Raw genomic sequence first — 21,209 nt, 5'->3', positions numbered from 1 at the left:
AACCACGTCGGAACAACTGCCTAAACGACGCCAGATCACTGCGTGCGGCGGGAACGTAACCTACGCCCAGCCAGACACACGTCCATCGTAAAATACGCCGGCTTGTGTTCCCTGGTGCAGACCTTGGCATGTCTGTTGTCGGGTTGCACCTCCTTTATGGGGAATAACTTTACGCCGGACGTACAACTTACGTGCACCTCACGTAGTCTGCGTAGGTTCGTGAATCGGCGTATTTCCCTCATTTGCATGTTTGAATGGCTAATCAATCACATCCCATCAAAAGCTGTGCAAAGACAGTTATTAGAAAGCAGCCACAGCCGGAGTAGAAAGGCCTCTCCCCGGCCAGCGCATGCTGCAGAGAAGGATCCTTGTAGTTGGTCTGGAGTCCCCCAATAATGAAAAATGTTCTCCTGATGTCTGATTATTGGGGTGTTACATTGTTTCCTGTGTCTGATTATTGGGGGGTTACATTGTTTCCTGTGTCTGATTATTGGGGGGTTACATTGTTTCCTGTGTCTGATTATTGGGGTGTTACATTGTTTCCTGTGTCTGATTATTGGGGGGTTACATTGTTTCCTGTGTCTGATTATTGGGGTGTTACATTGTTTCCTGTGTCTGATAATTGGGGGTTTACATTGTTTCCTGTGTCTGATTATTGGGGGGGTTACATTGTTTCCTGTGTCTGATTATTGGGGGTGTGACGGTAGTAGAATGATATCCCTGTCAAACATTCCCTTCTTCCCATAAAGAAAATCACCCAATATTCCACGAGGAGGAATATTCCTGGGATCGCCCAATAAGCCACACTGGGGGCTCTCATACAGATTATAGGCAGACACTTCGGCGCCGACCCTGAAGACACATTTCTTTAGATAATGACATCAGTGGAGTTAATTACTAGTTGTAACAGAATACGTTATCTAGACAGCTTGGCCCCGCATATAGGAGAGGTAATTACCACAATGAAGCAATCAGAATAATTAACATGAGTCAATTATCTAATCATTTAGCCTGACGATACAATACACATCTCTTAAGGGTAAACACAGGGCTTCTTCACACACACAATAGATCAATTACCCTTTAAAATAGGGAGCTGGCTGGGGAAGGGACATTAACATTTCAACAGTCTGTTACGCAGAGGAATGAGTCACACATGAAATCACCTTTTACCTCTAACACACACAGCATTACTAGCAGGGAGAGAATTAAACTGAAGCATCCTTCACAATGGCCCCCCTTTTTCTCCCTGCTCCGGCAACCCGGTTGGACCTTCCCTGGTCCAGTAGGGTTGACGGGTTCAAAGCTTTTACTCCGAGGTTAACTCCGTTTGGCGTGACAATCCATCAGCATTCCCGTTTTGCTTGCCTGGGCGATAATGAATCGTAAAGTCATAGGGCTGTAAGGCCAAGCTCCAGCGTAGCAAACGGGCGTTGTCCCCTGAAACCCGGTTAAGCCACACCAAGGGGTTGTGATCGGTGATGAGGGTGAAAGCCCGGCCATAAAGGTAAGGTGTGAGTTTTTAGAGTGCCCATACCAAGGCCAAACACTCTTTTTCAATGGGGGCGTAACTGACCTCCCTTGGCAACAGCTTCCGACTCAGGTATGCCACCGGGTCGTCAGATCACACGCCGGTCAGTCCCCAAGTCTTTGTGCGATCTGCAGAGTCACCAGAAGTCAGTGTGAAGACGGCGGATGGGTCTGTGCGCCGCCGTCTAGGTATCCCGCTATGGGAGGGGCAGGTTATGGCTCTGAAGTGAAAATCACAGGAGATTCATAAAAAGAAAAATTGATATTTGTTGAAATGCTGTAGCACTGGTGCTCAGAGTTTGGGGGGGGGGATCAGTGCCCCATAGGGTCAGCCACCCCCTGCTCCCTCCGCAGCCGCCGGTTCTCCTTTTTGAGCTTCTCCAGCTCCATCTCCAGTTCATGGAGCCTGGGGGGGTCAGCCTGCTGTGACCTCAGGTGGTTGTTCTCCTCCTCCATGCGGCTTATGCACTCCTCCAGCTCTATGTACTCACGGATCAGATCCTGCTTGCTCATGTCCTGCAGGCTCTCCACGTGGTCCTTCATCATCAGGAACTGGGTGGTGGTGTAAGGGGCCACCGGTGGGCCCTTGGCGAACATCTCGGCCCGCATCTGGGACGCCCGCTGCGACTCCCTCTCCTCCAGTCGCTTCTTCTCCTCCCAGGTCCGCTTGTTATACGGCTTCCAGGAATTCTTCTTCTTGGAGGGTAGCCGGCGGTGCCTCTTTCTGCCCAGCTCCCTCCAGGGCCCCTCCGGCTCATGGCTGTCGCCCATGACCAGCTGACAATGGTGTTCCCTGTTGTCCGTAATACCAGATTGTACCGTGAGGACTTCGTAAGGGGTGTCCAATGGTTCTTCCTGACCCAGCTCCTGGGGATCCCAAGCCGAGTCTACACAATGGGCTGCTGCTGGTGGGCGGTACCCAGGTTGAGACCAATTTGACCTGGTGTTGTCGTTCATGGGGCAATTCTGCTTGAAGTGACCCAGCTGTTTGCACCGGAAGCAGCGTTGTTCGTTGTCCTCCTGGCGTGGGTAGCGAGGGCTAGATGTCATCGGTCTGTTAGGCGGTTGGTATCTAGCGGCTGGTGGGTGTGAGGGCGCCGTTGGTCGTGGAGGTTGTACCTGTGGTGTGACCTGGTTCGTCTTGCGAGTATCCGCATATTCATCCGCCAACTTCGCGGCCTCTGGTAGAGTCATGGGCCTGCGATCTCTCACCCAATCTTTGACGTCCGTCTGGATGTGATTGTAAAATTGCTCCAGGAGCATTAGTTGCAAAATGTCCTCTGCGGTGGTGGCCTGGCTGCTGTTAACCCAGTTAGAGGCCGACAGGGACAACTGGCATGCCCATTCCGCGTAAGAGTCTTTCGTGGTTTTGCGTGAGTCCCTGAACTTCTGTCGGTGGGACTCTGGGGTTACTGCATAACGAGCCAGGAGCACTTCTTTAACCCGGGCGTAGCTATGGATATCCTGATCTGGCACGGTCCGGAAAGCATCAGAAGCTTTGCCTGACAGTTTGCCTGACAATATTGCAACCCACTCTCCTCTAGCTATTCGGTGCAGGTTACATTGTCGCTCAAAATCTGCCAGGTAGTTATCAATTTCACAGTCTTTTTCATCAAAAGTTTTAAAAGCGCTAAACGGAATCTTCCTTGCGTCTGCTGTGCTGTACTCACTGTTTGGAGAATGTGCGGCTGCTTGTTGGACTGCTGCCAGTTTTAACTGTAGCTCTGCGTCTCTTATTTGTTTATCCTTCTGTAGTTCTGTGTCTCTTATTTGTTTATCCTCCTGTAGTTCTGCGTCTCTTATTTGTTTAGCCTCCTGTAGTTCTGCGTCCCTTATTTGTTTATCCTTCTGTAGTTCTGCGTCTCTTATTTGTTTAGCCTTCTGTAGTTCTGCGTCTCTTATTTGTTTAGCCTCCTCCGCTAACAGGTCCATCACTTTCAGCACCACATCTGCCGTTGGGTTCGGACCGAACCATGCTAGCTTCTCTCTCATTAGCTTGTTGGCTGGCGATTCCTCCTCCTGAATCACTGGTGTCTCCATCTCTTGTACTGCTGGCGTTGCTGCAATCCCGTTTTCCTGGTCTATCTCCATTGATTCTGCTATGATGACCCGCTTGGTTTTGTTGCTAGCAATCCTTCCACGAACTTCCAGTAGTTCTTCCAGTGTCTGCTTGGAATCCGGGTGTAAAGGAGAGTAGAAGGGAAAATCCCGCCGCTGCCAACCAGTTGTGACGGTATCGGTATGATATCCCCGTCAACGTTCCCTTCTTCCATAAGAACGTCACCCCAATATTCCACGAGGAGGGATATTCCTGGGATCGCCCAATAATCCACACATGAGCCAAGCTTACTGCTGGAACAAGAGAGACTTTAATTGCAGCATGCTGCTAGTTATATATACAGTTTACAAGCTAATCCTCAATCAAAGAACAATGCAATCTCCACCCCCCTTTTCACACACTGGGGCTTCCATACAGATTATAGGCAGACACTTCGGCACCGACTCTGAAGACAAATTTCTTTAGATTATGACATCAGTGAAGTTAATTACTAGTTGTAACAGAATACGTTATCTAGACAGCTTGGCCCCGCATATAGAAGAGGTAATTACCACAATGAAGCAATCAGAATAATTAACATGAGTCAATTATCTAATCATTTAGCCTGACGATACAATACACATCTCTTAAGGGTAAACACAGGGCTTCTTCACACAACACAATAGATCAATTACCCTTTAAAATAGGGAGCTGGCTGGGGAAGGGACATTAACATTTCAACAGTCTGTTACACAGAGGAATGAGTCACACCTGAAATCACCTTTTTTTTTTTTTTTTTTTTTAAATTGTTTATTTATAGACAGGGACAAGGCCGCGCGGGCCGACATGTTACAATAGTACAAACAGTACATGTGATATGATAAGTAGGTCACAACAATACACGGGATCAATATAACGTTACACATTGCATGATGGATCATGGTAGGTGCCTACTGTGTGGCGCAAGCGTTAAGTGGCGTGTGTGTCCTAGGAGGGCTCCCGGGCTCCGTCCCCTGGTAAAACCAGTGGTGGCTCCCAGAGGGTGTCTCCTATTAAAATAGGGAAGCGTGTTTGTTGAGTCGTAGCCCAGTGTCGGGTCCACGCGGCCCGTCCCCTCATTTTCTTTTTATGTCGAGAAGAAGAAAGGGAAGGGGGGAAAGAGCCCCAGTGTGGGGTAGTAGAAACTTCCAGGGAAAGGAAGCAGGTCTGAAAGAGGGAAGAAAGAGAGAGGGTGGGCAGGGATAGGGGGGGGGGGGGTCGGTCACCTTACAGATAGTCTCGCCATAGGGGTAGTCCCTGTACCTTGTGGGTTCGCATCCTGTTATGTAAATGGACTGGGGCAGGGGGGGGGGGGGGGAATCGCATTGGTATGGTAGCGTTCACCCAACCGTTGCGGGTTCTCTCAGTGCCTGGCCCTCAGCTGAGTAGATGAAAATATTCCATAACTGCCAGGTGTCGGTAAATGTTTCCTGCCTGTTGTGCGCTGTGAGGATGAGATCCTCCATGTGCTTTATCTCCTCTACCTTCGTGATCCATTGGGATACTGTCGGCGGGAGCGTGGCCTTCCAACGTAGAGGGATGCAGGCCTTTGCTGCATCCAACAGGTGCCTGATCACAGATTTTTTGTATGTCTTCTCCGGGACGGTAGATACGTGCAGGAGGAAGAACGCTGGGTCGTCCGGTATAGTGCGGGCCGTGAACTTCTGGGCCACCTCACGGATCACCCGCCAAAAGTGGCTAAGGCCAGGGCAAGACCAAAAAATGTGCAGTAGTGTCCCCCTGTCTGCCCGACAGCGCCAGCAAAGGTCAGGCGTCGCCGGGAAGAACTTGTGGAGCAGCACTGGTGTCCTGTACCATCGTGACAGGAGTTTGTAGCTAGTTTCCTGCGTCTTGGCGCAGATTGAGGATTTGTGCGTGAATCTCAGAATGCGTTGTCGTTCGGCCGCAGTAAACTGACGGTTTAGCTCCCTCTCCCATTTAAGCATACCCGGGGGCACGAAGTCTGCGCATGGAGCGTTTATAAGACTATAGGCTACGGAGAGTGTATGTGTCGTGGTACCTGAGGAATTGCAGAGGTCCTCTAGTGGTGTGAGGGGCTGGGGATTGGTGGCTGGCGGTGTCAGGGATCGAAGGAAGTGGTTTAGTTGGTGGGACCTCAGGAAGTCCAACCGAAACGGGCCTGTGGGGTCAGAAAGTTCCGCAATAGTATTCCACCGCCCCCCCGAACTAAAGTGGGAGGCTTGGTGGAATCCCGCCTCGACTAGATCTCGAAAGGCCAAGTCACGTATGCCCGGTATGAACTGGGGGTGCCCCAAAATGGGACACAGCGGTGAGTTGTTCGAGGACAAGGGCGTCTGTGAGATGAGTCTTGCGCAGACTCGCGTCGTGTTGCCTATCAGCGGGTGGCGTTTAACGTCTGTCGGTAGGCTCGGGGCGCACCAAGGTGCTCTGTTAAGGGGGATCTCGGTCTGGTCCTGCTCTATCTGCACCCAGAGCTTGTTCTCTCGGTTGCGGCACCAGTCTATAAGCCTGCTTAGGTGGGTCGCTTGGTGGTAGGACCGGATATCTGGGAGTGCAAGGCCTCCCTGGCATTTGGGTAGGACCAGGAGTTTAGCTGATAGCCGTGGTCTCTTTTTAGCCCACACAAATTCAGTGAAAACGGATTGCACCCGTTTAAAGTATGATGTAGGGATATGTATAGGCAGTGCTTGCATGAGGTAGAGCAGCTTTGGGAGGATTGTCATCTTCAAGATGTTACAACGGCCTACCCAAGAGTGTAGTCCTGCGTTCCATTTGTTTAGGAGTGCCCGGATCGCCGTCAGCAGGGGTGGAAAATTGAGCTCATATAGTCGTGTGAGTGTTTGAGGGATGTGTGTGCCCAGGTATTTCAGGGCAGTTGTCGTCCACTTTAGATTAAATCTGGCTTGTAGGTGCGCGAGTTGTGTGTGCGGGATCCCCACCCCCATGGCTTCCGATTTGGCGTAGTTAATTCTCAAATTGGAGTGGGCTCCATAGCGTTCAAATTCCATCAGGAGGGCTGGGAGGGAGACGGAGGGGCTAGTAAGGGAAAACATAAGGTCATCGGCGTAAGCCGATACCTTATGTTGGGTGTGGTTTATCGTCACTCCGAATATATCGGGGTTCCGCCGCACATGGCAAAGGAACGGTTCCAACGAGATGGCAAATAACAGGGGTGACAGCGGACAGCCCTGACGCGTTCCGTTGGTAATCTGGAACGGATCGGAGGTTACTCCGTTGGCCCGGACTCTGGCTGCGGGCGACGCATAGGTCGCCGAAATCCAATGCATCATTTTACGGCCGAGTCCTACGTGGCGCAACGTGGCGAACATAAAGGCCCATCCGACCCGGTCAAAAGCCTTCTCCGCGTCAGTGCTCAGGAAAATACTAGGCGTCTTAGTCCGGGTGGATGTATAGAGCAAGTTCAGGACTTTAGTGGTGTTATCCCTCGCCTCTCTGGTTGGGACAAAGCCTACTTGGTCTAGGTGGATGAGGTGAGGGAGGTGGGATTGCAATCTGGTGGCCAGGATTTTGGTGAATAATTTAAGGTCCGTATTAAGAAGGGATATAGGGCGATAACTCCCACAATAGGACGGGTCTTTGCCTTCTTTGGGGATAACGGCAATCTGCGCTTGCAACGTGGAGGCGTGTAGAACATCACCCTCGGTAAGGCCATTAAGCATCTTTACCAGGTGATTGCCTAGAGATGGTAGCAGGGTCTTGTAATATTGAAGCGTGAAGCCGTCTGGGCCGGGGGACTTTCCTAGTTTAGTGTTGCTCACTGCGAGCTGTAGCTCGGCCAACGTGATAGGTTCTTCTAAAAGGGCACGTGTCTCGGCGGCCAAGGTAGGCATACCGGAGGACGTTATGTATTCCGTCAACTGGTCTGGTGTCGGGGGCGTCGTGGGTAGGTTGTACAGTGACTCATAGAAAGATTTAAATTCCTGTGTTATCTGCTGAGGCATAGTTATTTTCTGTCCCGTCGAGGAGTGTACAAACGGTATGTATGATGCCAGTTTCTGATCGCGTAAGGACTGTGCCAAAAGTCTACCGCATTTATTGCCTGATTCATAGACCCTTTTGCGAGTCGTCTGAAGTGCTATCTTGGCCTTAAAAGTAAGTAGGTCCGTAACCTGCGCGCGTACCGTGTCTAATTCTGCCGTCAGTGAGCCCGTCGGGGTTTGTTTGTGTCTGATTTCCAGGTCCTGAAGTCTGTCGAGTAGGGAGGTCAGTTGAGTGGTCCTTAGCCGCTTGAGTCTCGCGCCGTGTTTAATAAGGGTTCCGCGGATCACCGCCTTGTGGGCCTCCCATACTAGACCCGCCCCGCTCTCCTCAGCGTTGTTAGACTGAAAGTAGTTGGATAGTTCCCTATTCACATCGGCTAGTACCTCTGGGTCCTGGAGAAGGCTCTCATTAAGCCTCCACGGCTTCCGCTGGCCCCTGTAAAAGTCGGTCAGGGCATACTTCATTGAGACCGGGGCATGATCCGACCAAGTGATGGAGCCCAGCGAGACCCCCTTAACAGCCTGCAGTTGGTTGTGGGGAACGAAGATGTAGTCTATGCGCGAGTACACGTTGTGGGGGCGGGAGAAAAAAGAGTAGTCCCGTTCCCCGGGATGAAAAAGACGCCAAGCGTCAGTAAGCTGCGATGCATGTAGAGCTAAGTGTATAGCCCTACGCATGCCCCGAGTAGTTGATGAGCGACCCGTAGAGGTGTCTTCAGTGGGGAGCAGGGGGACGTTAAAGTCTCCCCCTAGAATAAGCTGACCCTCTGAGAATTTACGGAGGGCGGCTAGATGCTTTTTAATGAAGGTGTCTTGTTGACTGTTGGGGGCATAGAGGTTGGCAATCGTCACCTTCGTATTTCCAATCAGGCCCCGGAGAAAAAGGAATCTGCCCATCGGGTCTGTCTGGACCGCTGTCAGGGTCCATGGGAGTTTCGCTGAGATCAAGACAGAGACCCCTCTGGACTTGGCCTCCGCATATGTCGCGTGGTACACAGTCGGGTAAAATCTATTTTTGAGAATCGGGAAGTTATTTTCTCTGAAGTGTGTCTCCTGTAGGAGGACAACATCAGCATTTAGGTGTCTCAGGTCATTCAGCAGCATCCGCCGCTTCTCGGGAATATTAAGCCCCTTTACATTAAGGGTTACTACGTTGATCTCATCCATCGCCACAAAGGAAGGTGGGGGGTATGTATGTGGCTGGGAGAGTAAACAAAAAACAAAAAAGGGGGGGGGAGGGGGTGGGGGGAATAGAGAGGGTTAGTGAGAGGTATAGGTATCAGAAGTCGAAAAAGAGATAGTAGCTCCCCACGGGTGACCAGCCCGTAGGTAGGCAAGACGCGTCCGCTGGAGGGGTAAGCCTGCAGCGGGCGCTAACCAGCTTAGCTGGGTAACTAAAGTGGCGCAAATATTTTGCGAGAACGCTCCCCAGATTATCCAGGTAACGAGCGTCGGCCTAAGTGGGGGTGCGGCTAGCAAGGGTCTATGGGATACTCCCGGACCCCCCCAGCCCCACCGGCCACCGCCTAATATGAGGGTGTGGGCCCTTGATAGGGCTTCCACGCCTTGAAGATGTGTGGACAGAAAAGAAAAAAAAAATAGAAAAAATAAAATGAACATAAACATACAGAAACTTTAACATTACCAACGGTTTCATTATATAACAACAGTAAATGAAACAGATGACATTTCAAAACAACATTTTAAGTTCAGTGGCCAGGCCGGCTGTCCAACATGGAGGTGTCACCGCGGCACTCCCGCCCCCCCCCGGGGCCCAACCAGGAACACAGCCGCCCCCGCCCCCCCCCCAAGCAACCGGATCCCCAGTCGGCACGCCATCCACCGTCCCAATAAGACTAAGCCCCCAACCCCGCCTCCACATTCCTCCGGCATATTATATGTAGTCCAGGCACATCCCCCGGTCCAGCAGTGTCTTCCCCATCCCAGAAGTACTCACATTGTCCCGATTGCAGCCTTTATGTGGTTCCTGGTGTCTCAAGTTGGCCGAGGGTGGGGACCAGGTGGGGGGGGCATGTAATTTTCAGCGCATCCGAGGGAGGAGGACCCCGGCAGGTAGAAACAAGTGTGCCAGGGTCTCGCCGATCTCAGGCGGCAGCGGCACGGGGGGAGGGGCAATCCAACCCCCGGCGTCCGGGCCCCGGCGATCAGGCGGCGATCCCTCCGCAGGGTGCCGCAACCGCAGCCGCGGCCAATCATGGGGGGCCAGAACAGCAAATCTCCGGTGCCAGGTCTCAATCATAAAATAAAAAAAAAGGAAGAAAAAAAAAAAGGAAAAGGGGGGGGGGGCGCCGCATCCAGACCGCGGCCCCGGGGAGGGGCGGGCAGCGCCCGGCTGTCTAAATGCGGGGTGAACTAGCAGCCAGCCTGGGCTAAAACGTCGGTCAGGGCAGTTGGTAAGCACTTATGACTCGTGTTCCTCAGTGGGAGGTGCGGATCGCATACGGCCGCGGGACCTCTGAGAGCGGGTAGGTTGGTCGTGGCGGCCGCCGGCAGGGCCCAGGCGGCCGTTCGGTCTGGGGATCCGTCGCAGCCAGTTCGGTACCGGGATTGGCTCTGCACCCAATGCGGCGAAGAGGTCTGGCAGGTCTGCTGGTGTACGCAGGGTGAATGAAGACCGCTCCATGCGGAAGGTGACCGCCAATGGGTATCCCCATCTGTAAGTGCAGCCATGTCTCCTCGCAACCTCCAGCACAGGCTTCAACATCGCCCGTCGCTGGAGGGTAGCTCTCGACAGGTCCGGGAGGATCCGAATGGTCGCCCCATCAAAGTCTAGGTCCCCCACATCCCAGGCCCTCCGCAGAATCACCTCCTTCTGTGCATATCGATGCAAGCGGCACAGCACATCCCGCGGTCTAGCGGGGTCTGTAGGCCTGGGGCCTAGAGTGCGGTGGACCCGGTCGATCTCCAAGGAGGGCGGCGGGGACTCCAGCAGCCTGTGAAAGATGGCGGTAACTGTCGCCGCTAAATCCTCGGAGCCTGTGGCCTCAGGGATTCCCCGCAGCCGCAGATTATTGCGGCGGCTGCGGTCCTCCATCTCCTCTATGTGCAGCTGCATTTCCTGGGCCTCCCTTGTCTGGGATTCACAGCTCCGCTCCAGGGCCTGCACCCGGGACTCTAGTGAGGCAACTGCAGCTTCCCCCGACGTGACCCGGTCCGCGACCGAGGTTAGCTCGGTCCGGACCTCTTGGATGTCTTGGCTATGTGCCTCCTCAATTTTCAGGATTAAGGCCTCAATATCAGACCTCGTGGGGAGGGCCTGAAGCATGCTCCGGAGCTCCGCATCCAGGCGGCTCTGACTCGGCGCAGGGTCGGCCATCTCCATGACCGCGAAGAGGTCTGTGTCCTGTGAGGCTGCCGGTATCGACATCTGGGCTGCAGCGGTGGAGGTCGGCTCCGTGTGGGATCCTCCTGGCGCGGCTGCGCTGGCGCCCGGCGAGAGAGTCAGGGGGCTCCTGAAAAAGGTGTGTATGCTGGGCTGCGAGGTCGAAGCAAGGGACCCCCGTAGAGCCGATCGTGTCCCGTATCTGTTAGGGGTGTTCATACCGTGTCCACGGTCAAGGAAAGTGTAGCGGTGGCCGTGTGAAGTCGGGCGGGCCGGGAGCTCTTCTAGCACACGTCTTTACTCGGCCATTGCCAGGCCACGCCCCCCTGAAATCACCTTTTACCTCCAACACACACAGCATTACTAGCAGGGAGAATTAAACTGAAGCATATAGGCAAGAAGTCCTTCACAGGGGGGTTACATTGTTTCCTGTGTCTGATTATTGGGGGGTTACATTGTTTCCTGTGTCTGATTATTGGGGGGTTACATTGTTTCCTGTGTCTGATTATTGGGGGGTTACATTGTTTCCCGTGTCTGATTATTGGGGTGTTACATTGTTTCCTGTGTCTGATTATTGGGGGGTTACATTGTTTCCTGTGTCTGATTATTGGGGGGTTACATTGTTTCCTGTGTCTGATTATTGGGGTGTTACATTGTTTCCTGTGTCTGATTATTGGGGGGTTACATTGTTTCCTGTGTCTGATTATTGGGGGGTTACATTGTTTCCTGTGTCTGATTATTGGGGGGTTACATTGTTTCCTGTGTCGGACTTTTGTAGGTCAGGAACGCATCAGCCAGGACTCCCCCTATGAGCAGGACGAACGAGTCCAGTTTGTGATCGACGCCGTGTACGCCATGGCTCACGCTCTGCACAACATGATCAGAGACCTCTGCCCCGCCTCCTCCGGACTCTGCCCCGCCGTGGACCCTCCAATGGGGAAGAAGCTTCTGAAATACATCCGAAGTGTCACCTTCAATGGTAAGACTCCGCCCACCCTCCATGACTTCTCTCCTCTGATAGGCTCAGGAACCTTCCTGTGTTCTGCCGTCCCTCTCTATACCTCCCTCTCTATACTTCCCTCTCTATACCGTCCTCTCTATACCTCCCTCTCTATACCCCCCTCTCTATACCTCCCTCTCTATACCTCCCTCTCTATACCTCCCTCTCTATACCTCCCTCTCTATACTTCCCTCTCTATACCGTCCTCTCTATACCTCCCTCTCTATACCGTCCTCTCTATACCCCCCTTTCTATACCTCCCTCTCTATACTTCCCTCTCTATACCGTCCTCTGTATACCTCCCTCTCTATACCTCCCTCTCTATACCGTCCTCTCTATACCTCCCTCTCTATACCGTCCTCTCTATACCCCCCTCTCTATACCTCCCTCTCTATACCCCCCTCTCTATACCGTCCTCTCTATACCTCCCTCTCTATACCGTCCTCTCTATACCTCCCTCTCTATACCGTCCTCTCTATACCTCCCTCTCTATACCTCCCTCTCTATACCCCCCTCTCTATGCCCCCCTCTCTATACCTCCCTCTCTATACCTCCCTCTCTATACCCCCCTCTCTATACCTCCCTCTCTATACCGTCCTCTCTATACCTCCCTCTCTATACCCCCCTCTCTAGACCCCCCTCTCTATACCTCCCTTTCTATACTTCCCTCTCTATACCCCCCTCTCTATACTTCCCTCTCTATACCTTCATACCTCCCTCTCTATACCTCCCTCTCTATACCTACCTCTCTATACCTCTCTATACCTCGGCCTCTCTTGGCTCGCGTCCTCCTGGTTCCTCGCGGCCTTTCGCCTTCCCGCCGGATTCTCTGCACATCACAGAAGTCTTATTATTACTTCTCTTGCAGCCACCCGGCGATTTCTTTAATAATTCTCTCCATTTCCTGCCTTCCATAATTGAGCTCATTTTGGTAATTTGGACGCCATTGTGCGGCGGAAGGCGAGCGGCGCTATTCTGGCTAAAAAAACGAGAGAAAGGTTTTGTGTCCCGCTAATGCCTCGTGTCCTCGGAAAACAAGCAGCGCTAATTATTTTCCAATTCAGCAGCAAATTTCTGTGTTTTTTTTATTCTCCTGAAGCTTTCTTATATGAAGGTGCCGCTCCGGCCCCGCCTTCCATCACCGCCAATTCCCACCATTCTTCCAGGACACCGGCGGGCGGCTTTGTGTCTCCGGCCCCGCCTTCCATCACCGCCAATTCCCACCATTCTTCCAGGACACCGGCGGGCGGCTTTGTGTCTCCGGCCCCGCCTTCCATCACCGCCAATTCCCACCATTCTTCCAGGACACCGGTGGGCGGCTTTGTGTCTCCGGCCCCGCCTTCCATCACCGCCAATTCCCACCATTCTTCCAGGACACCGGCGGGCGGCTTTGTGTCTCCGGCCCCGCCTTCCATCACCGCCAATTCCCACCATTCTTCCAGGACACCGGCGGGCGGCTTTGTGTCTCCGGCCCCGCCTTCCATCACCGCCAATTCCCACCATTCTTCCAGGACACCGGCGGCTCATGGAAGAACATTCCCTCTGATAACTCGCCATTTGGAATTCAGATGCTCTAAGTAGTTTTCATTAGAGGTAATAATGGCGCAGAAGAAGCTCCTTTCTTGTTAATGGGAACGAGGATTCCGAGTCTAAAGAGGGAGGTGGGGGAGGGGGACTTTGTTAGTGATACCTGAGATCAGCTCTCCGGGACCCGGCAGGAGGAGCCAAGTCAGGGGGGCAGGGCTGAGCACCTGTTAGGACCCGGGTCTGAACCTGCGACCTCTGCTGTGTCTGCCCATCCCTCTGAACCCCCTGAGATGCTGGGCAGTGCCCTGGACAACCTTGCTGTCACGCTTACCCCTAACGCAGGTGGCTGACTCTATGCTCTCCACCTATAGCAGACCCGTTCCCATAGAGCATGCATGCCTACCTGCCCCCAGGACTTGTACACAATGCTATAGTGCCTGGCCACCATGCCAGAGTCCTGAGCACAGCAAACAGGTCAGATTCAGAATAGTCAGGGTCGAAATCTGAAGTGAAAAGGCAGAGTTCATAGAAGAGGAAATATTCGATCCGAGGTCGCCAACGAGGTGATCCGATCTAGCAGAGCAGGGCAGACAAACGGGCAGCTTGATCGGGTATTACTATCACAAGCATGAGACTGCAGGCCTGGCTGGCTTAAATCTCAGGTTTGGTCTCCACCCAGAAACTGACCACATCAATCACCTTGCAGGTGGACAGAAAGACAAGGAGAATGCCAAAACCAGGAGGCTGGAATGAGGAGCAGGAGCGCGACCATGGCGCGACCACAGCGTGACCAGTGCTACACACTCTGCGCGACCACAGCGTGACCAGTGCTGCACACTCCTTCTTTCTGCTGAACCTTAAACTCTTTGCAACTCCCATGAACTTCCTATTTAAAGGGGTTGTAAAGATTATTATCACGTCACACTTTCCTCCACTGTGTTTTGCACAGAGTGGCCCCGATCCTCCTCTTCTGGGGTCCCACGCCGGCTCTCACGGCTCCTCCCCACATTAGATAACCCCCAAGGAGAAGCGCTCTGCTGAGGGGGGGTTACCTTGCGTGCGCACTCCCGCGTGATACAGTCGGCGTCCATAGACACAGAGTATATCTCGGCCCCGCCTCCGGCAGCCACTTCATTGGATTTGATTGACAGCAGCGGGAGCCAATGGCTGCGCTGTGACGCCGTGGTCGCGCAGAGCAGGTGAACTGACTCAGGTAAGTAAACAGGGGGGGGGGAGTCATTAGTAATAACAAGCAGCGGTGGGGGAGGGGCAGATACCCGATGACACCCCCAGTGATCGATGTTCCTCCTGTGCTCTGCAGGCAGTGCCGGTACTCCGGTCCTCTTCAATAAGAACGGCGATGCTCTGGGCCGCTATGACATCTTCCAATACCAGACGGGGAACCAAAGCACTCCGGGCTACCGGCTGATTGGACAATGGACCGACGAGCTCCAGCTCAGTGTAAGTCATGCCGTCTTCTTTATATAACAAGAGCGACCAATCAGATTTCATTCTTTCTGCTGCTCAAAAAACGATGAAATCTGATTGGATGGCGGGGGAGGGGGGCGGGGCTCCTGAACAGCATGACTGTACTGATTTATTCATCCCAGACCATAGAGATTCCCTGACCCCTCCTCACAGATTGCAGATCTCCCCTCCTCCTGCATTCCTGCCCCCGGTGATCCTGCCAGTAACCAGCTTCCTGTCTCAGAGTGACAACGCTCACTTACTGCACTGTATCTCAGGAGGAGCGGCATTGTCATTGTATTGGGTCAGGACTACAGATCATTCTGCGTGGAGGGAGGTGTTCTGTAGTTCACAGAGGAGAACTGGAAAGGCTGATAACTCTTTCAGCTCCCAGGAAGTGACAAGGAAGCTGCGTTTCTGGCAGGATCAACCAGTCATTCCTGCTCTTGGATGAAACGATTGCACATGGAAGGAGCTGATGATTCGGACATAAAATACGAGAGTTCAGGAAAGTTCTTTCCTCTGATCTCCGGGACAGGAAATAATAAGAAATGGATGTCGGGGGGTCACCTGGTCATGTGACATCTCACCGATTCTCTACACAAAGGGGCAGTTTACTGTCCATCCGACTTCAGGGGTCCCCGAGGAACATGTACCTGGGGGGGACACCTTCCATGGGGCTTCAGGGGTCCCCGGGGAACATGTACCTGGGGGGGGGGGACCTTCCATGGGGCTTCAGGGGTCCCCGGGGAACATGTACCTGGGGGGGGGAACTTCCATGGGGCTTCAGGGGTCCCCGGGGGAACATGTACCTGGGGGGGGGACCTTCCATGGGGCTTCAGGGGTCCCCGGGAACATGCACCTGGGGGGGGGGGGGACCTTCCATGGGGCTTCAGGGGTCCCCGGGAACATGCACCTGGGGGGGGGGACCTTCCATCCGACTTCGGGGGACCTTCCATGGGGCTTCAGGGGTCCCGGGGGAACATGTACCTGGGGGGGGGGGACCTTCCATGGGGCTTCAGGGGTCCCCGGGGAACATGTACCTGGGGGGGGGGACTTCCATGGGGCTTCAGGGGTCCCCGGGGGAACATGTACCTGGGGGGGGGACCTTCCATGGGGCTTCAGGGGTCCCCGGGAACATGCACCTGGGGGGGGGGGGGACCTTCCATGGGGCTTCAGGGGTCCCCGGGAACATGCACCTGGGGGGGGGGACCTTCCATCCGACTTCGGGGGACCTTCCATGGGGCTTCAGGGGTCCCGGGGGAACATGCACCTGGGGGGGGGGACTTCCATGGGGCTTCAGGGGTCCCCGGGGGAACATGTACCTGGGGGGGGGACCTTCCATGGGGCTTCAGGGGTCCCCGGGGAACATGCACCTGGGGGGGGGGGACCTTCCATGGGGCTTCAGGGGTCCCCGGGAACATGCACCTGGGGGGGGGACCTTCCATCCGACTTCAGGGGACCCCGGGAACATGTACCTGGGGGGGGGGACCTTCCATGGGGCTTCAGGGGTCCCGGGGGAACATGCACCTGGGGGGGGGGACCTTCCATCCGACTTCAGGGGTCCCGGGGGAACATGTACCTGGGGGGGGGGGGGGGCGTTCCATCCGACTTCAGGGGTCCCCGGGGAACATGTACCTGGGGGGGGGGGACCTTCCATGGGGCTTCAGGGGTCCCGGGGGAACATGCACCTGGGGGGGGGGACCTTCCATCCGACTTCAGGGGACCCCGGGAACATGTACCTGGGGGGGCGTTCCATCCGACTTCAGGGGTCCCCGGGGAACATGTACCTGGGGGGGGGGGGGGTTCCATGGGGCTTCAGGGGTCCCCGGGGAACATGTACCTGGGGGGGGGGGGACCTTCCATGGGGCTTCAGGGGTCCCTGGGGAACATGTACCTGGGGGGGGGGGGATCGTCAATCATCAATGACCAACCCCCAATCATCAATGAATGATCGCCAATTATTGATGACCGATCCCTGATCATCAATGACCGATCCTTGAAGGGGACACTACCCAAATGACAGATCTCCGAGCCGTCACCAGCTATATAAAGGAAGGGGGCGGGGACAGTGGTGACATCATCACTCAATAGATATACGCAGAAGAAAATAAATTGTTACATTTTGTTATTTTTATAATCTGGTTTCGTTACATTTTGTTTTTTGGAATTTATTTAGTTTTGTTTATTTGTGTCAAAGTCACTTTGAATTCCGGAAGAGGATTTTATATTTTATCTTTTCTTTTCTTTTCTAATCGATTAATTTTGCGTTGGAGATTTTGGCGAGAGATTGTGAAATCTGCGACTCTCCTCGAATTTTCAAAGCGAATGTTGCGGCCGTTGTTGTGATGTGCGCGGCGTTCGCTCACTCGCTGTGATCTCGCGTTCCCTCGGGACGAATGTACCTGAAAGGGAAGGTCGCGGAGCCGACTGCGGCGAGGGCCCCCCCCGGGTGCGTTGCGGAAGACGCTCCTATTTGTTCTCTCATCAAAGCTTTTATTGCGCTCGCTGTGACGGATCTTCCGCGGGGGCCAATTCAATTTCCCGGCTCCTAAAGCCGCGCGTTCCCTCCATCGCTCAGAAATGACATCACAAGTTACGAGCGATCCGCAATCTGCAGCAGCGAGGTAATAACTTGTCATTTGAGGGGCGATGGCGTCCTGGGGGGGCTCCTGTCCGCTGTCACAGCCCCCGGGGTCCGGGAGAGATATTGAGCAATAAGAGGAGGGCGGTCCCAGATGTGCGCTAAATGTGCGTTATCTTATATAAGAGCGACGATCGGAAGATTGTCCTAAATCATCGGAGAGGGAGGAGTCACCTTTACTGAGCTTATATCTGCGCTGGGGGAGGGGAGAAGAGATTACAAGGAATGAATGAACCCGGGTCACATCCAATGAGAAGTCCGCAAACCGCGCCGAGGTCTATGAGAACCCAATCCTGACAGTGCCTGGAAAAAGTATTCATACCCCTCTATATACAGAGACAGGAAAAAGTATTCATACCCCTCTATACACAGAGCCTGGAAAAAGTATTCATACCCCTCTATATACAGAGCCTGGAAAAAGTATTCATACCCCTCTATACACAGAGCCTGGAAAAAGTATTCATACCCCTCTATATACAGTGCCTGGAAAAAGTATTCATACCCCTCTATATACAGAGCCTGGAAAAAGTATTCATACCCCTCTATATACAGAGACAGGAAAAAGTATTCATACCCCCCTATATACAGAGCCTGGAAAAAGTATTCATACCCCTCTATATACAGAGACAGGAAAAAGTATTCATACCCCTCTATATATACAGAGACAGGAAAAAGTATTCATACCCCTCTATATACAGAGACAGGAAAAAGTATTCATACCCCTCTATATACAGAGACAGGAAAAAGTATTCATACCCCTCTATATACAGAGACAGGAAAAAGTATTCATACCCCTCTATATACAGAGACAGGAAAAAGTATTCATACCCCTCTATATACAGAGCCTGGAAAAAGTATTCATACCCCTCTATACACAGTGTCAGGAAAAAGTATTCATACCCCTCTATATACAGAGACAGGAAAAAGTATTCATACCCCTCTATACACAGAGACAGGAAAAAGTATTCATACCCCTCTATACACAGAGACAGGAAAAAGTATTCATACCCCCCTAGATACAGAGCCTGGAAAAAGTATTCATACCCCTCTATACACAGAGCCAGGGAAAAGTATTCATACCCCTCTATACACAGAGCCTGGAAAAAGTATTCATACCCCTCTATACACAGAGACAGGGAAAAGTATTCATACCCCTCTATATACAGAGACAGGAAAAAGTATTCATACCCCTCTATACACAGAGACAGGAAAAAGTATTCATACCCCCCTATACACAGTGTCAGGAAAAAGTATTCATACCCCTCTATATACAGAGACAGGAAAAAGTATTCATACCCCCCTAGATACAGAGCCTGGAAAAAGTATTCATACCCCTCTATACACAGAGCCTGGAAAAAGTATTCATACCCCTCTATATACAGAGACAGGAAAAAGTATTCATACCCCTCTATATACAGAGACAGGAAAAAGTATTCATACCCCTCTATATACAGAGACAGGAAAAAGTATTCATACCCCTCTATATACAGAGACAGGAAAAAGTATTCATACCCCTCTATACACAGTGTCAGGAAAAAGTATTCATACCCCTCTATATACAGAGCCTGGAAAAAGTATTCATACCCCTCTATATACAGTGTCTGGAAAAAGTATTCATACCCCTCTATATACAGAGACAGGAAAAAGTATTCATACCCCTCTATATACAGTGTCAGGAAAAAGTATTCATACCCCTCTATATACAGAGACAGGAAAAAGTATTCATACCCCTCTATATACAGAGACAGGAAAAAGTATTCATACCCCTCTATACACAGTGTCAGGAAAAAGTATTCATATCCCTCTATATACAGAGACAGGAAAAAGTATTCATACCCCCCTAGATACAGAGCCTGGAAAAAGTATTCATACCCCTCTATATACAGAGCCAGGGAAAAGTATTCATACCCCTCTATACACAGTGTCAGGAAAAAGTATTCATACCCCTCTATATACAGAGACAGGAAAAAGTATTCATACCCCTCTATATACAGAGACAGGAAAAAGTATTCATACCCCTCTATATATACAGAGCCTGGAAAAAGTATTCATACCCCTCTATATACAGTGTCTGGAAAAAGTATTCATACCCCTCTATATACAGAGACAGGAAAAAGTATTCATACCCCTCTATATACAGTGTCAGGAAAAAGTATTCATACCCCTCTATATACAGAGACAGGAAAAAGTATTCATACCCCTCTATATACAGAGACAGGAAAAAGTATTCATACCCCTCTATACACAGTGTCAGGAAAAAGTATTCATACCCCTCTATATACAGAGACAGGAAAAAGTATTCATACCCCCCTAGATACAGAGCCTGGAAAAAGTATTCATACCCCTCTATATACAGAGCCAGGGAAAAGTATTCATACCCCTCTATACACAGTGTCAGGAAAAAGTATTCATACCCCTCTATATACAGAGACAGGAAAAAGTATTCATACCCCTCTATATACAGAGACAGGAAAAAGTATTCATACCCCTCTATACACAGTGTCAGGAAAAAGTATTCATACCCCTCTATATACAGAGCCTGGAAAAAGTATTCATACCCCTCTATACACAGAGCCTGGAAAAAGTATTCATACCCCTCTATATACAGAGCCAGGGAAAAGTATTCATACCCCTCTATACACAGTGTCAGGAAAAAGTATTCATACCCCTCTATATACAGAGCCTGGAAAAAGTATTCATACCCCTCTATATACAGTGTCTGGAAAAAGTATTCATACCCCTCTATATACAGAGACAGGAAAAAGTATTCATACCCCTCTATACACAGTGTCAGGAAAAAGTATTCATACCCCTCTATATACAGAGCCTGGAAAAAGTATTCATACCCCTCTATATACAGAGACAGGAAAAAGTATTCATACCCCTCTATACACAGTGTCAGGAAAAAGTATTCATACCCCTCTATATACAGAGACAGGAAAAAGTATTCATACCCCCCTAGATACAGAGCCTGGAAAAAGTATTCATACCCCTCTATATACAGAGCCAGGGAAAAGTATTCATACCCCTCTATACACAGTGTCAGGAAAAAGTATTCATACCCCTCTATATACAGAGACAGGAAAAAGTATTCATACCCCTCTATATACAGAGACAGGAAAAAGTATTCATACCCCTCTATATATACAGAGCCTGGAAAAAGTATTCATACCCCTCTATATACAGTGTCTGGAAAAAGTATTCATACCCCTCTATATACAGAGACAGGAAAAAGTATTCATACCCCTCTATATACAGTGTCAGGAAAAAGTATTCATACCCCTCTATATACAGAGACAGGAAAAAGTATTCATACCCCTCTATATACAGAGACAGGAAAAAGTATTCATACCCCTCTATACACAGTGTCAGGAAAAAGTATTCATACCCCTCTATATACAGAGACAGGAAAAAGTATTCATACCCCCCTAGATACAGAGCCTGGAAAAAGTATTCATACCCACCTATATACAGAGCCAGGGAAAAGTATTCATACCCCTCTATACACAGTGTCAGGAAAAAGTATTCATACCCCTCTATATACAGAGACAGGAAAAAGTATTCATACCCCTCTATATACAGAGACAGGAAAAAGTATTCATACCCCTCTATATATACAGAGACAGGAAAAAGTATTC

At 51.4% G+C, this 21,209-nt stretch overlaps 1 protein-coding gene across 1 annotated transcript in view; it reads left to right on the top strand.

Annotated features, from left to right (window-relative positions):
* The window catches only part of GRM7 (glutamate metabotropic receptor 7), a 353,299-nt gene that overhangs the window by 215,361 nt on the left and 116,729 nt on the right, over nt 1-21,209 (top strand). The window contains exons 6-7 of the mRNA XM_040358638.1: nt 11,712-11,912; nt 14,782-14,921. Coding sequence (XP_040214572.1) covers nt 11,712-11,912; nt 14,782-14,921 — 341 coding nt within the window. The remainder of the gene's footprint in view (nt 1-11,711; nt 11,913-14,781; nt 14,922-21,209) is intronic.

The sequence above is a fragment of the Rana temporaria genome, chromosome 7 (genome assembly GCF_905171775.1).
Source record: "Rana temporaria chromosome 7, aRanTem1.1, whole genome shotgun sequence".
Lineage (NCBI taxonomy): Eukaryota > Metazoa > Chordata > Amphibia > Anura > Ranidae > Rana > Rana temporaria.
The sequence above is the reverse complement of the archived record's forward strand: the minus strand, read 5'-3'. Positions and strand labels throughout refer to the sequence as shown.